This window comes from Gilbertella persicaria, assembly GCF_025201335.1.
Source record: "Gilbertella persicaria strain CBS 190.32 chromosome Unknown B0P05scaffold_3, whole genome shotgun sequence".
Lineage (NCBI taxonomy): Eukaryota > Fungi > Mucoromycota > Mucoromycetes > Mucorales > Choanephoraceae > Gilbertella > Gilbertella persicaria.
The window spans coordinates 447214-461349 of NW_026251964.1; the positions used below are offsets into that span (position 1 = coordinate 447214).

The 14136-nt window shown below is 38.1% G+C and overlaps 6 protein-coding genes across 6 annotated transcripts; 4 read left to right on the forward strand and 2 right to left on the reverse strand.

Moving 5' to 3' along the window:
• Window positions 1-802: 802 nt before the first annotated feature.
• B0P05DRAFT_524270 (P-loop containing nucleoside triphosphate hydrolase protein) lies at window positions 803-2173 on the forward strand (the record flags this gene model as incomplete). Its single annotated transcript, XM_051576182.1, has 2 exons — window positions 803-864; window positions 909-2173. Coding segments are annotated over 2 exons (1280 nt in total), but the record flags the coding sequence as incomplete, so codon positions are not given.
• Window positions 2139-7586, reverse strand: B0P05DRAFT_593608 (uncharacterized protein). The gene is made up of 6 exons (XM_051583053.1): window positions 5618-7586; window positions 4847-5572; window positions 4128-4801; window positions 3076-4074; window positions 2344-3030; window positions 2139-2298 (listed from the first exon to the last, which is right to left on the reverse strand). Exons 1-6 carry the CDS (start codon window positions 7545-7547, stop codon window positions 2167-2169), a joined length of 5148 nt encoding a protein of 1715 aa, XP_051439102.1. The 5' UTR covers window positions 7548-7586; the 3' UTR covers window positions 2139-2166.
• Window positions 7587-7590: 4 nt separating this feature from the next.
• B0P05DRAFT_524275 (uncharacterized protein) lies at window positions 7591-8302 on the reverse strand. The gene is made up of 3 exons (XM_051576183.1): window positions 8163-8302; window positions 7865-8092; window positions 7591-7818 (listed from the first exon to the last, which is right to left on the reverse strand). Exons 1-3 carry the CDS (start codon window positions 8263-8265, stop codon window positions 7763-7765), a joined length of 387 nt encoding a protein of 128 aa, XP_051439103.1. The 5' UTR covers window positions 8266-8302; the 3' UTR covers window positions 7591-7762.
• An 854-nt stretch (window positions 8303-9156) lies between these two features.
• On the forward strand, window positions 9157-10039 carry B0P05DRAFT_461862 (18S rRNA biogenesis protein RCL1; the record flags this gene model as incomplete). The annotated part of the gene is made up of 3 exons (XM_051574091.1): window positions 9157-9237; window positions 9284-9852; window positions 9907-10039. The coding sequence occupies 3 exons, from the start codon at window positions 9157-9159 to the stop codon at window positions 10037-10039; spliced, it is 783 nt and encodes a 260-aa protein (XP_051439104.1).
• Window positions 10040-11116: 1077 nt separating this feature from the next.
• Window positions 11117-11667, forward strand: B0P05DRAFT_502934 (DNA-directed RNA polymerase; the record flags this gene model as incomplete). The annotated part of the gene is made up of 3 exons (XM_051575473.1): window positions 11117-11189; window positions 11241-11330; window positions 11379-11667. Exons 1-3 carry the CDS (start codon window positions 11137-11139, stop codon window positions 11665-11667), a joined length of 432 nt encoding a protein of 143 aa, XP_051439105.1. The 5' UTR covers window positions 11117-11136.
• Window positions 11668-11831: 164 nt separating this feature from the next.
• On the forward strand, window positions 11832-13892 carry B0P05DRAFT_524278 (Alpha/Beta hydrolase protein). The gene is made up of 7 exons (XM_051576184.1): window positions 11832-12216; window positions 12268-12416; window positions 12463-12550; window positions 12593-12698; window positions 12748-12786; window positions 12847-12852; window positions 12919-13892. Exons 1-7 carry the CDS (start codon window positions 11884-11886, stop codon window positions 13782-13784), a joined length of 1587 nt encoding a protein of 528 aa, XP_051439106.1. The 5' UTR covers window positions 11832-11883; the 3' UTR covers window positions 13785-13892.
• Window positions 13893-14136: the final 244 nt, after the last annotated feature.

Below are 14136 nucleotides of genomic sequence, written 5' to 3' on the forward strand. Positions count from 1 at the left end.
TGATCTACTCTTCATAAGCCAAGTAAACAGAGAAGAAATGCTGAAGAGTTCGATTAGAGATACAATGAAAGCATTATACCTTCTTTTTGTCAAAAGATGTCCTTCTTTTATGCGCTGTTCGAAAACGCTAAAAATTTTTTTTCTTCTGTCAAATATAAATAACGCGGTTGTATTCAATTACTGTTTTTCTTTTTTTTTTTCCCTTAATCACGAAAACTTAAAGGCAAGTATTATATGACTTAAAGAGATGTAATTTGTTCGGTCTATTTTTTTCTTTTTTCAAAAAGATGAGACCAACAGACCTGTTCTGCATGTTTACTGAAGACAACTTCTATTGCCTTTTTTTGCTGAAAGAAAAAAGAAAAAAAAAACGAATTCAATTGCATTTCTTTACCATTTTGTTTTTGACATTTTCTAACCACTTCTATAGGGCTTGTGTTCTTTGAGTTTTTTATCTATTTCTTAAATGCAAGAAACATTAAAGGGTAAGTCTTCATACACTTTAAAGAAATGTGGCTTGTTTTAGTTTTTCTTTTTTTTTTTTCAAAAAGATGAGACCAACAGACCTGTTCTGCATGTTTACTGAAGACAACTTCTATTGCCTTTTTTTGCTGAAAGAAAAAAAAAAAAGAAAAAAAAAACGAATTCCATAATATTTCTTTTGTGTTCTATTTTAAATGGTTACTGACCTTTTTTCTTTCTATAGAACTTGTATTCTTTGGTTGATGTTTTTTCTTTAAAAAAAAAAGTTAAATAAATTATTTCGTAAAAAAAAAAAACTTTCTCTTTTTTACTCTTTTGTAAATGTTTTCTCGGTATCGCTTCTGTATCTTAGCCAAACACAGACATTATTCAACATTTGAGGTAAGATATTTTTATCAAAGGTTGGAACTAACCATGTCTTGCAGAAATTGGGCATATCTCGTTCCACAGTCAAGAAGTTAGAATCCAATTTTAATGTGACACATCCTACCCTAGCCCAAGAACAATTCATCCCAATTCTAATCAACGGGGAGCGAGATCTTTTGATACGTGATCGTACAGGCACAGGTAAAACTTTTGGCACTGCCCTTGCTCTAGCATCCTTAATGCCAACTCGCCATGCTTCATTTGAAAGCGTTTATTCTCTCTATGTTGTTCCAAATCAAGAACTTGCCTATCAGATTGGGCATTGGCTATCCCAATTGACAGATAGCAAACATTTTCAGATCATGGCAGATATCAACACTCAACTGACAGACATCCCTCATACCCTTGTTGGCACCCCAGGTCGAATCTTGGACTGTGTCAACCAAGATAACCTTCCTTTGCATGCTTTAGAACGACTCGTGCTGGACGAGGCAGATCAAGCATTGTCCTTGCCAAAACGATATGCTACTCAGCGTCAACAACAGAAACGAGCCACCCATCCCAAGCCTGCTGAACGCTTATTAGATCACTTATCAGAACACAAGCATCAAACTGTGATCTCATCAGCTACACTGAATAGACCATTGCGATACTTTTTGACACATCAGAAAGGTTGGTTACACAGCCCTTTGTTTGTTGATCTCGTTCATGGTTCTCAATTGGACGAAAAACGCAGTGCCACTGTCAGGCATCATTGCCTGGTCGTTTCTGATGATGCAATTCGAAATATTCATCAACACAAACAAGATGTCCAATCGCGCGACCACAAAGCAGATTTCGACGATACCGATGAGCGCATGATAGAAAGTATTGCTATTTTACAAGACATTGAACCTGTGCAAAACGCTATTTTGTTTGTAGGACCCACTGTCAGTGTCACATCTATACAAGAAAAACTAGCAGAATACAATATTCTAGCCAAAGATATTAAAGACTTCAACACGTCTCGAGAAAAATCAAAATTGTGGATTGCGACTGAATTCACGGCAAGAGGCATTGATATGCCTAATGTATCTCATGTCTTTATCTTGGGGAAGCCTGTCTCTGTCACTTCTTATTTACATATGGCAGGTCGAACAGGTCGTCTTGGTCCTTCTGGTTTTGGCAGCGGAAAGGTCATCAACATAGTGCGAGAACATGGCTGGACAGAATCGAAAATGATAAACATGTATGATATGTTGAATATTCCTATAGAGAAATATGAAAATGTCGAATAATAGTATTAATAATAATAATAATAAAAAAGACATGGTTTATTTAATATCTCGTTTCATTCTGACTGACTTGTTCTTCAGGGAAACCTAGAATAACACGACCAAAGAACTCAGTACAAAGAGTAGCTTGCAGTTTACTAATCATATCCAACAATTTGAATACACGCTTCACAATCTAGAATCGGGTTAGAAACAATAGATGTATACATTCTTTAGTTACCTGTTCTTGTTCAGCTTTGTGGCCATTGCCGATAGAAACAAATGAGTTCAACAAGAAGGCAGTATCCATGATTTCAATCTTATCCAGACTTGTTTCTTCAGGAGTGCAGCGAAGTTGAACTAGAATGGCATACAAACCAATGCGAATACTGTCATACAAGCCCATATCGTTCATTTGCTCTGGTGAATTGAAACCACTGACATAGACCACAAATGCATCCAGTACACGAATAATCCAACTCAATGCTTCTTTATCTGACTGACAATCGTCACAGATAGTACTAGCTATGGTTTGCCATGCACTAACAGACTCACCGCATGCCTTCCCAGTAAAGCCGATGAGATGAGTGATAGCTGTGCTGATGTATTTGATCAACACCTGCTTTTGATCAGGTTTGATGCGATAAAACTCACAAAGTGAGACCGTCTTGCCAAACACAAGGTCAGCCTCTATGTCGCTCCAGTCTTGTAGTTTTCCTGTAGGGAATAATTGACTGATATCAGTAATACTGCATTCAACTGCTTGACAAAGTAACGTTTCATGGTCATGACCCTTTGTGTTCAATAGAACTAAAGTGATTGAGCGAAGAATACAATCGCGAATCGATTGTACAAATGCGATTTTGCTTTCCTCCAAAGACTTATCTTCGGAAGGTAAATGCTCACTTAGTCTTGCTAATACGTTAGACTACGTAACGTTTAGTTTACAATTTGAGAATCACAAGCAACCTGCCTTTGTTTCATGGTCCATATAGGTAAACTTTCGTCCAATGAGTTCAACAAGTTCCAAAACTCGACTTTCTGAAAGGCTCACTTTCTTGACTACAGCGTTCATTCCACGTCGCATGGTTCCTTTTTTGGCTTGATGACGAGCTGTCAAGCCGCTTAATTCCAAAATGACACCAAAAGCATTCCCTTCTTCAAACAAGATAGGGCAATGGTTAGTTGTTGCTGAATTCACGGTATTCAGTATCAAATGTGTTTGTGTGATTAAAAACTCTGAAAGTGAAAAGGACGTAGCAGCGTGTGTCGATGCAAACTGGAAACACAATTTAGGCGTTTGTTTCACCAACTTGAGCATCACAGCAAACCAATTCACAGGAGGCAAAGGGCCTGACGTGTCAATCAAACTACGTAACAGCATGTCAATGTTATGACGCGCAGAGGGAGTTAAAGCCAATTGAACCAATTGGTCAAATACTGCTCTCAAGTAACTTGTATTGCTATTGAGTCGACTGTAAGATGCCGGCTCAGAAGAAGAGGAGACGGCAAGCGCAGAGGCAGCAGCCTCTTGAGTTCGGTCTGACTTGAGTGTGTACATTAACCATTTGGCATGCTCAATGACTTTACCACAGACAGCAGCAGCCACACGTCCACTCTTGAGGTTACCTGTAGGTGCAGATCGTACAGTGAGCCCAGCTACAGCAGCTAACTTGTCCAAAGCAGGGCGTCTAAAGGTAGCATGATAGCGTTGAGCTTCTAAAAAGTCTGTTTCAGAAGTACGTGTTGAATTCAAGTACTGGGCACCTAGGAGACTACCAAGAGCAAAGAGACTAGCAATACGGTAGTTGCTAGAGGCATCATCCGACTGAATACTATTAAACAATGGTTCTAATGCTTGATTGTAAAATGATGCACTGCTCTCATGGTCAGCACCCGCATGAAGATAGCTATGATATTGAATTTGAGCATAAGGGATTGTGAAATGATAAAAGTGTTGAGCTAAACTAGGCTATTTGAGAGTGAGACAAGACGTTCCTGCTTTACATATCATTGATGACTTACATCGTTAGAAGCAGCAGCTAGAGTAGATTCTACAACACTCGATAAAGTATATTCCACTTGATTTTCTTCTAATGCTCCGACGGCGCATAACCATGTTGAGCCCAGCAGACGTCCTTTACTGATAGCATCACCCTTGAGGTATGTTTTCAAGCTACCCAGAGCAAAATCTAGTATTTCGCCAGCAACATCCTTTGCTTTCAAAGCAGAGGCAAGACCCATCAAGATACCCATGACACAGCTATCAGAAGTGACCTTTGCTCCACAATACTTGATCAACTCATTGGTGCCTGATTCTCTTAATTTTTCAACATGTTCTGTTGCTGTAGGATAGACAGCCAATGCGCCCACAAAATAACCAGCAGCATAGCCATTAGCAAACTGAACCAAATCGACAGCTGTATCAATGTTGCGTGATTTGATGTTTGTATTGGTAGCAGCATGGGTCAAGGTGTGATAGGTGTTTGTGACCAAGATCTCGTTACTAATGATACAAGTTGCCAAATGGCCGAGTGAAAATCGTGCTGCAAACTGAACTTCTTCACTCATCAAATGAGCAGAATGAGATAATGGTGAGCCAGCAAGTGAAATGTAATTCTTCATCAAAATATCAATGATACCAGTAGCACAAGAAGTAGCAAAAGAAGGAATAATGACACGAATCATGTTGACAAGACCTATGTATGTTAACATCGTGCTATCATCCAGCTCTATCTATATACCTGTCAAAGCCAAGAAGATATTGCAAGTAACACCGGGCACAGTACTTCTCTCTAATCGCACCAAGAGATCCTTGACAAGAGCAGAGACAATCGCTTCTGTCTTGTTGCCTGCTGTCTCTAATGCTGTTCTAAAAAACGATTCCCATGATTCCAGGCTAGATACACGTAGTAACAAATGATCTGTCAAACTGATGTCTGTAAAAGAAGTGACCATAAATCGATACCAATGGGTCTTGCTCATGTCCTCCATCATGTTCTTATCAGAAAAATCCATGGTGTTTAACATGGCAATGGTATAGCCTGAACGAAGACCTGGGGCAACGCGGGCATCTTCCCATTGTGTCTTGAACATGGTCTGTAATTCAAGTTCTCGTTCAGAAACAACTTGACCAAGATCGTTGGTTACTTGTTGTTCTTGGTTAGAGACATGTTGCTTTATACTGACTGCTTCTTCTTTGAAAAGACCACGGCGCATATGGTCAAGTTCGTTTGAAATAAGTGTGGCAAGTAATAAATGTTGCTTAGCGTTAGGCTGATCAGAGGGAGAAATGATCTTCTGGATATAGTCAGTCGCTTTTTCAGGTAAGATGGTGCTGATATCTTGAGCAGGGAAATGAGATAGAGCATACATAGCGTGCTGTGCTGCTTCTTGATCTTGAGATTCAATCAAGGGGAATATGTATTCAGTCAACAAAGACTCTTTGAACTGAAGATAGGGTTCAGAAGCTACCATAGAATGAGTCATTTGAAATAGAAGCCCTGTGTACTTACTGTCATTTCTAGCGCCTGCAATAGCATAAAACGCACACAATTGTTGTACGAGCAATTCAGATCTCTGTGTTCCTTGTTCCATAGCAAACATGGCCAAATAAACTACGGACACATTCCAGATCGAACGAGGTTCCGCTAACCCACTTTTCACGCAATGATTGATGATGGTCAACAGAAGAGACAAAGACGCCATGCTCAGGTCTTGACAAGACTGGAGCAATGAAATCACCATGGGTAAGATATCGGGAGCGCATTCTCGAGGTCGCAACGCACAAACATCCCGCATAGTAGTCAAGATAGCCAGTTCCATCTTGGTAGGACCTGTCTTTGTCAAATCAATCTTGCGACGCACAGTACCTGATTTACGGCGCAAGACCCATTCGGAAAACACCTTTTTGAGTTCTTGCCATACACGGGGTTGGCGTTGGTAGAGATGAGCCAGTGATTTGACAGCAAGAATGGCCATGGAAGAATTGCCTCCAGCACTGATGGCAGAGAGTACCACTTGAAGGATTTTACTGGTGATAGTAGGGTCATTTGTATTGGCTAACATGGGCAACACATCTCTAAAGATATGAGTGACAAGACGAGGATTTGCAAAGGAAACGCGCAACATGCGAAGTAAGAAGAGAAAAAGAGGGAATTTGTAGCATGTCTCTTGAAGGCAAGTGAGTTCAGCCATGCGTGTATAGACAGTACATTGAACTAACTGGTCTTGAGAGTACACAAAAGGTGTACTGAATAACATGTTTAGTGCAAGTGTATCTTCTGAACCTGTATTGTATCCTGCTTCAAGTACAGGAGGCATATTTTGATAAAGCTTGTTCAGATAAACAAATAAATGGCCCAAGAGTCCATATATGTTGTGGTCTTTAACAATAGAGCTAATATGATAAGTGGAAGTCTTTGCTGGTGTCTTATCTTGATCAAGGTAGGTAATTAGACTAAGTGTATCTTCTTTTAGGCCTTTCAGTTCACGTGATGTCTCTTTATCATTGAGTTCAGACAGCAGCTGATACAATGGCAAATAAGAAACACAAAGCACATTTCTGGCCATGTCTTGTTCTCTCAAGGCTGATTTCATTAGATGCATAATGAGCTGTTGCTCTTCTATTGTCTGTACCTTTAGTAAAAGGAATGATAAACTGATCCAAAGCACATCCATTGCAATCACTTGGCTATTCAAAGAAACAATGCGATCCATACGTATCAAATAAGGCTTGACAGAATAGCCTTGAGATGCCACTGTCAATACACGATCCAGAAGAGCATAAGCATAATTCGCCTTGTCTGATTTAGATGTATGGTTCATCCAGATCAAGAAATCAATTAAAGAAAAGAACTTGTTACTGTTCTTTTGCATAGGATAACAGAGCACTAACTGAACCATTTCAGTATAGACAGCGTCAGAGAATTCAGTATGTTTTGACAAGAGCAAGGCTTGTTGGATACGCGATAAAAGAGCACTTGATTCTACATGATTCTCGGTCAAAAAGACAGCATAGATAAACTCTTTTAATACTGTCCATGCATTTCTCTGGAGGATGAAATCAACTTGTTCCAGAATATCAAAGCAAATCTGAGGCTTCTGTCGTATCAGCAAAGCAAATGGATGGACTGGACACGACTCGCTCTTGTGGTGATGAAATACAATGCGAGTATCCAATAATAATAACCGAGTGATTGTGCGTAAAAATACTGTGTTTTTGGCTGAGTCTTGACAGCTCAAGACCAAGTTTTGTAGGCTTGTGAGTGTTTGTAGAAAATCAAGTTGACGTGTTTGAACTCGATCAATGATCTTTTCGCAACTATGAGAGACTGCAATGGAAGGTGTTGCTTTGTCGAGTAAAAAAGTCCAATGCGTGTCAGTGTTTGTTTTCTGACACGCGTGATGGATCTGTATGAAACGATGTTCTACAATCTCGTCCATACAATAGCGTAAAGGAAAAAGCAAAAAAAAAAAGAAAAGAAAAGAGACAATACAATTTTTATGTAGCTTCCATTAAGGCGGAGAGCCATTCAACCAAGTATCCAACATTCAAATCAAAAATAGTAAAGTCTTTATATGTATATAAATGAGTGTAGGTGTGAGTGTGTGAGTGTTTGTAAGATGTATGACAGAGTGACTTGATGTTTTCTTCGTGTTTAAAATCTTGGTGGAGGACCTCCACGACCTCTAAATCCACGACCTCTTCCTCTTGCTATCAACAAAGTTAGTTTTACATATAAAGATACTCATGTTATTACCTTGTTGAGCGCGTGCAACAGTAGCTCTTCCTCTACCCAAACCAATACCTCTGCCTTTAAGGCCACCAGGACCAGCTCCCTTAAACATGGGGGCATTCTTTAACATGTCGGGTACAATGAAGAACCGGACATGGGATCCACGAATATAGACTTGATCTAACTGCGAAACTCTTCCATCGCGTGCAGTCACTGTTATGTCTCTCAACTGAATATTCATATTGTCTTCAGCTATAGATAGATATTAAAACGCGTGTTAACTAAGTAAAAAAAAAGTGTCTATATGTATTGTATTGTTTACCTTCTAATAATTTACCACGATAGAGTTGGCCTGTCTTTAATTCCAAAGAGATGATGTGACCTTGTGCTTCGTGAAGAAGCTTGATGGGAACGCCAATAGTCATGATGTCGTAAAAGAAAAGAAAGAGAGAAAAAGAATAAGAAAAAAAATTGAGCTTGAAACCATATCCTACTGGTATAAAAAATTGCTTCAGTGACGTCTTCAGGGTAGCAATGAATATAGCCTATGTCAATTACAATTCTTGTCTAGTGTGATAGCAAGAAGATAGATAGCATTGGTTGAGCAAGAAGCATATTATTTTTTATGAGCGAAGGTGTGTTGTATGCTTAACAATCTGAATTTAGATGGAAAAGAATATCAAAATAACACTCTTCAAACCAGGTGAGTCAGATGCTAAAGTATAATACACTTTGAGTCATATCTAGTCTTTTGTATTGCCCAAAAGACGCTTGAATGGATACCAGCGATGCAACAAGTAGCCATTTGTGCTGGATAAGCCACTATTCATTGGTGATGCCATATACAGTACAAGTGACTTGTTTTCCAGCCATGAATTTGATTCCAAAAAAATGAACATGCTACTTAATTGTCCTTTTTCTTCAACTCATGAGCACCATTTTAAAGTTTGAAGGCTACAACTACTTGAGACAGAGACTCATTCTTGCTACTCTAAGCGGTAAGCCTGTCCGCATCGAGAAAATCAGATCAGACGATGAAAATCCCGGTTTAAGAGGTAATAAGATTTTAAAGTGCTAGTTGATACTTACATAGACGCATAGAATCCGAAATGAACTTTCTTCGTTTATTAGAAAAGGTGACAAATGGTTCTGTGATTGAGATCAGTTATACTGGTATGTTACCGTTGTTGTCCTGAACTTTATAAACTTACGATAAACTAGGTACTTCTGTACTCTATAGACCAGGTGCTATTGAAGGTGGTCTTATTGAACATGATTGTGGTACAGACAGAAGTATTAGTTACTATTTGGAACCCATGGTTGCTCTTGCACCTTTCTCAAAGAAACCTTTTGTTTTAGTGTTACAGGGTATTACAACAGATCACATTGATCCTTCAGTAAGTAGATGTTTTATGCTTTGCTTAATGTATTCATGTATTTTAGGTGGATTTGATTCGTACAGTTATGTTGCCTCAGTTAAAGAGATATGGCGTAGATCAAAACTTGGAATTAAAAATCACAAAAAGAGGTGCTCCTCCACTAGGTGGTGGTGAAGTGACATTCTCTTGTCAACCTATTCGACAATTGAAGCCTATCCAGTTTATAGACGAAGGACGTATTAAGCGTGTTCGTGGCATTGCTTACTGTACTCGCGTTTCACCCCAGACAGCAAATCGTCTTGTTGAATCAGCTCGTTCTTTGCTGAACAGATACATTCCCGACATTTATATCTATACAGATGTTTATAAAGGCGCAGAGAGTGGTAAATCGCCTGGTTTTGCATTATCTTTGGTAGCAGAATCCAATACAGATGTGTTGTTGTCTGCAGAAAAAGCAGCAGAGCCAGGACAGACACCTGAAGATGTAGGTGTCATTGCTTCCAAGTTGCTGTTAAATGAAATTCGTAAAGGTGGATGTGTGGATACAACTACACAATGGTTGAATTTGCTTTTGATGATCTTGTCGCCTGAAGATGTTGGTAAACTTCGTATTGGTGAATTAACTGCATTTACGTAAGTAGTTTTGAATATGTAGTCTTGACACATACTTATGCCTATTTTAAATAGTATTCAATATCTACGTGATATCAAATCCTTCTTTGGTGTCTCATTCAAGATTCAACCTGATACTTCTAATGATACAATCCTCATGACCTGTATGGGCATTGGTTATGTCAATCAAAACAAGAAAACAAGTTAATTATAATTCATTGTACAGATAATAAATAGCATAAGAAATAATACATTTTTGTTTTGTATGTAAAAAAAAAAAAGGCGACAGAAGCCTGTCGAAATGATTTGCTTCTTTTGAATGTGCTGTTCAAGAGACTTGTAGGTAGTTTCTTGATACTCAGGAACGAACCAAAGAGAGCTTTTAGTTCTTTTCCTTCAAAGATTTGGCTGTCTAATACAGTCAGGCATTGCTCCGACCTAAACCTAAAAGCCTGTAGAGATACTAAAGTGTACTGCCTGTAAAGAGTACCAGATCTCTACCGTCAAAGCTACTCTACAAATAAAAAGGAATGTCAATAGATATTTTGCAAGGTAAAATAACAATGACATGATCAGGATTTGCATGCATGTGTTGACTCTGAAAATGTTACAAATCTGAGCATTTCATGAATCAAGCCAACGAGAAAGAAGAGGAAAATTATTTATTAAAGGGTAATAAATGCATTGTGTGTTTGGGATGAGCTGGGGTAATTTTCTGATAGAGGTGGAGGCGGAAACTCATGTTGCAGGAGATGTGAAGTGATCAAAAGGCTTCAAAAAGCAAAATTATCGGAGTTTTAACAAAACCTTTTTCTTCATTTTCACTTCTAAATTAATTTTGGCTCTATAAGTACGAAAGTTGTAGATAATCTTATTGCGCATCTATATATATATAAAAAAGTGATAGGTTTATAGTAACAATTTTGAGAGAAAGATTAACTCTGCTTTTAAGATTTTCTGGTCATTATGTATAGTTTTTATAGTAATTTTTATTAAAATAACGTACAAGGCTTGATTTACACGTTTCCAAAGTATAGTAAACAAGTATTTGTATTTCTGATCTAACGGAAAAAGTTTTTTTAATATACATTTGCAATGAAATGATCTTGTATCATCAAACGCAGTCCTTCAAGTAAAATATGAAAGCTAATCAATACAGAACTCGCTATTTCTTCTTCTAATGATCAAACAAGTCTGCGCAGACGATATGCCTAAAAGCAGTCATAATTTATCTACTTGAATTATCTCAGTAGACATGTTTTTTTATTCTTCTTTTCAACTAAGAAAGAAAAAAAACCAACACATATGAACGCTCCTGACCGTTTTGAACTCTTTGTTATTCCTGAAGGAAGAAAAAAGTAATCTTTTTTTTTCTCCAAGATAGTTTTGTACTAATATGAACTGTAAAGGGTGGAGATGGAAGTCGACACCAAGATTCCAAACGCTGCCACTTTTACTATTGAACGTGAAGATCACACACTTGGAAATATTTTAAGAGGGTAAACTAACATATTATCCTATAGCTTGTTATATTTATTCTCTTTTAGTCAACTCTTAAAAGACCCTCGAGTTTTATTTGCAGGTTATAAAGTGCCTCACCCTCTTGAACACAATTTTGTGATTAAAGTGCAGACAGTGCCTGGCACATCGCCTGGAAAAGCATTAAAGGATGCAACATCAGAACTTATTTCAGAAGTGAATGCATTAAAGAACAAATTTGACATGGAAGTCATTCGTCATCGTACCTTTGAAGATGCCAAAGCTTCTCAACCAGGCTATGAAGTTGATGCTATGAACACTATGGATCATCATGCTGGTATGGATGTTGATTTTTAGTTTTTTTTTTTTTTTTGTGAATAATAAAGTTTGGATCCATCGCGTTTATAGCTCGGCTTGATTTTTCCCGACTCCATTGTATCGAGCATTTTTCATCCGACGTCAAGGACATCAAAACTTGTTTTATCATCTTTTTCCTTTTTTGATTAAAAAAATTAAGCTGTCCTACGAATGACCTCACGGTAGGAAAATAAAATAAAAAGGCAACCAATTTTCATGTTGATAATTTCCCATCTTTTTTCTTTGATGCCTTCTTTATTTTCCCTTGCCAAGGTGGCTGCTGTAGCCTCTTGTGTATTCAGTCTTACTTTTGCAGAACCTGCTTTATTCCAACAACAAGAAGCTCTTGTTGACTTTGGCGAAAAGACTTGGAACGATGTACAACACGTCTTCCAAGGTGCTACTGATAAGGTCCATGATGCTACGGATAAGCTCAAGAACATCTTGTCTCATGGTTCTGATACCTTCACTACTTTTACCCATCCTGCTTTCTCTCAATATGCTTTGAGATACAAGAGACCTTCTCTCTGTGATCCTGATGTAAAGCAGGTAAGAACACAAGACTGATAAGCATAATACAGATAGACTTACACACTATAGATCTCTGGTTATTTGGATGTCGGAAGAGACAAGCACTTTTTCTTTTGGTTCTTTGAATCAAGAGATAAGCCCAAGGAAGACCCTGTTGTCTTGTGGTTAAACGGTGGTCCCGGTTGTTCTTCTTTAACTGGTCTTTTTATGGAACTTGGGTAAGTTTATAACTACGTTTCTCGGAAAGTTACTGATCTTGACTAGTCCTTGTACTGTCAATGAAGAGGGTACTGGTACTTATCGCAACCCTTATTCCTGGAACGAAAAGGCTAACGTCATTTTCTTGGATCAAGTAAGTCACGTGATTGTTACTGTCATGCTCATCATTTTGTAGCCTTTGAACGTTGGTTTCTCTCACGGTAGCAATGGTGCTTCGAATACCGATGCTGCTGCTGAAGATGTTTATGCTTTCCTTCAACTCTTTTTCAAGGAATTCCCTCGTATGTCTATTTACCCGTGTATGTATCACAAACTAATCCTTTGTATTAGAATACGCCGATCTTGATTTCCATATCTCTGGTGAATCTTGTAAGTGTTTCCACAGAAAAAAAAATAGATACTAATTCTTTTTTTTTTTTTTAATTGTAGATGCTGGTAAGCCTATATGAAACTAAAATGCTCAGCAGAAAAAGAAAAGATACTAACAATGAACCACAATAGGCCATTATATTCCTCGTATTGGTGGTGTTATTAACGAATACAACAAGGGTAACTTCCAATCGATGGAACTCTATAAAAAGAAGGAACACTTGGCCAACATCAACCTAAAGACCTTGTTGATCGGTAATGGCTTGACTGATCCTTTAATTCAATACAAGTACTACGCTGAAATGGCCTGTGACAACTCTTATGGTCCTGTCTTGGACAGAGCTACTTGTGACAACATGGAAGCTCAATTCCCCGCTTGTGAACGTTTGATTCAAAATTGCTACGACAGCCAAAATGTCTTTGCTTGTTTACCTGCTGCTATGAAATGTAACAAGGATCAAATCAGTCCTTACCAACAAACTGGTATGAATCCTTATGATGTACGTGAAAAATGTAAGGGTGGCAATCTTTGTTACGATATTCTTGAATCTGTTCAAAAGTACTTGAACATCCCCGAAGTAAAGGAAGCAGTTGGTGCTGAAACTGAGAAATACGAAAGTTGCAACATGCAAATCAACTTTAGATTCCAAATGGCTGGTGATTGGATGCGTCCTTATGTCAATGAAGTCCCTAAACTCTTGGAAGATGATATCAAGATTTTGATCTATGCTGGTGATGCTGACTTTATCTGTAACTGGATGGGTAACAAGGCTTGGACACTTGCTTTGCCTTGGTCTGGTCATGAAGAATTTACTGCTGCCAATGATACTGAATGGTACTCTGACATTCTCGGAAAGCAAGCTGGTGAGCTTCGTAAGACTGAAGACGGTCGTTTTGCTTTCTTGCGTGTCTTTGGTGCTGGCCATATGGTTCCTTATGATCAACCTGAAAGTGGTCTTGATATGTTGCAACAATGGGTTCGTGGTGAACTTAACTAAATGTGTCTATAAATTATAAATGTACTAATGTATATTGCGTAAAATACAGTCTCTTTTTTTTTATATATATTATACAATAAGAATTTGTTAACTTGAGTGGAATACTAATCTTTGCATTGCTAAGCAACGATCATGTCAATTACCAAAAAAAAAAAAAAAAAGAAAGAGAGAAGCTTGAGGACCCTTTGATTTAAGGTTCTTTAAATTCAAAAGATCTGTTTACTGTAATTAAAGACATGAAAGCGAATTGCATTATTTATAATCATAGCCTGTAGATCGTGCTCTAATCATGGTTTTGTTGACAAAACTTTAGGCTCCGTTTTTTTTTGAAGAGAGTTGCACAGCTGTATAT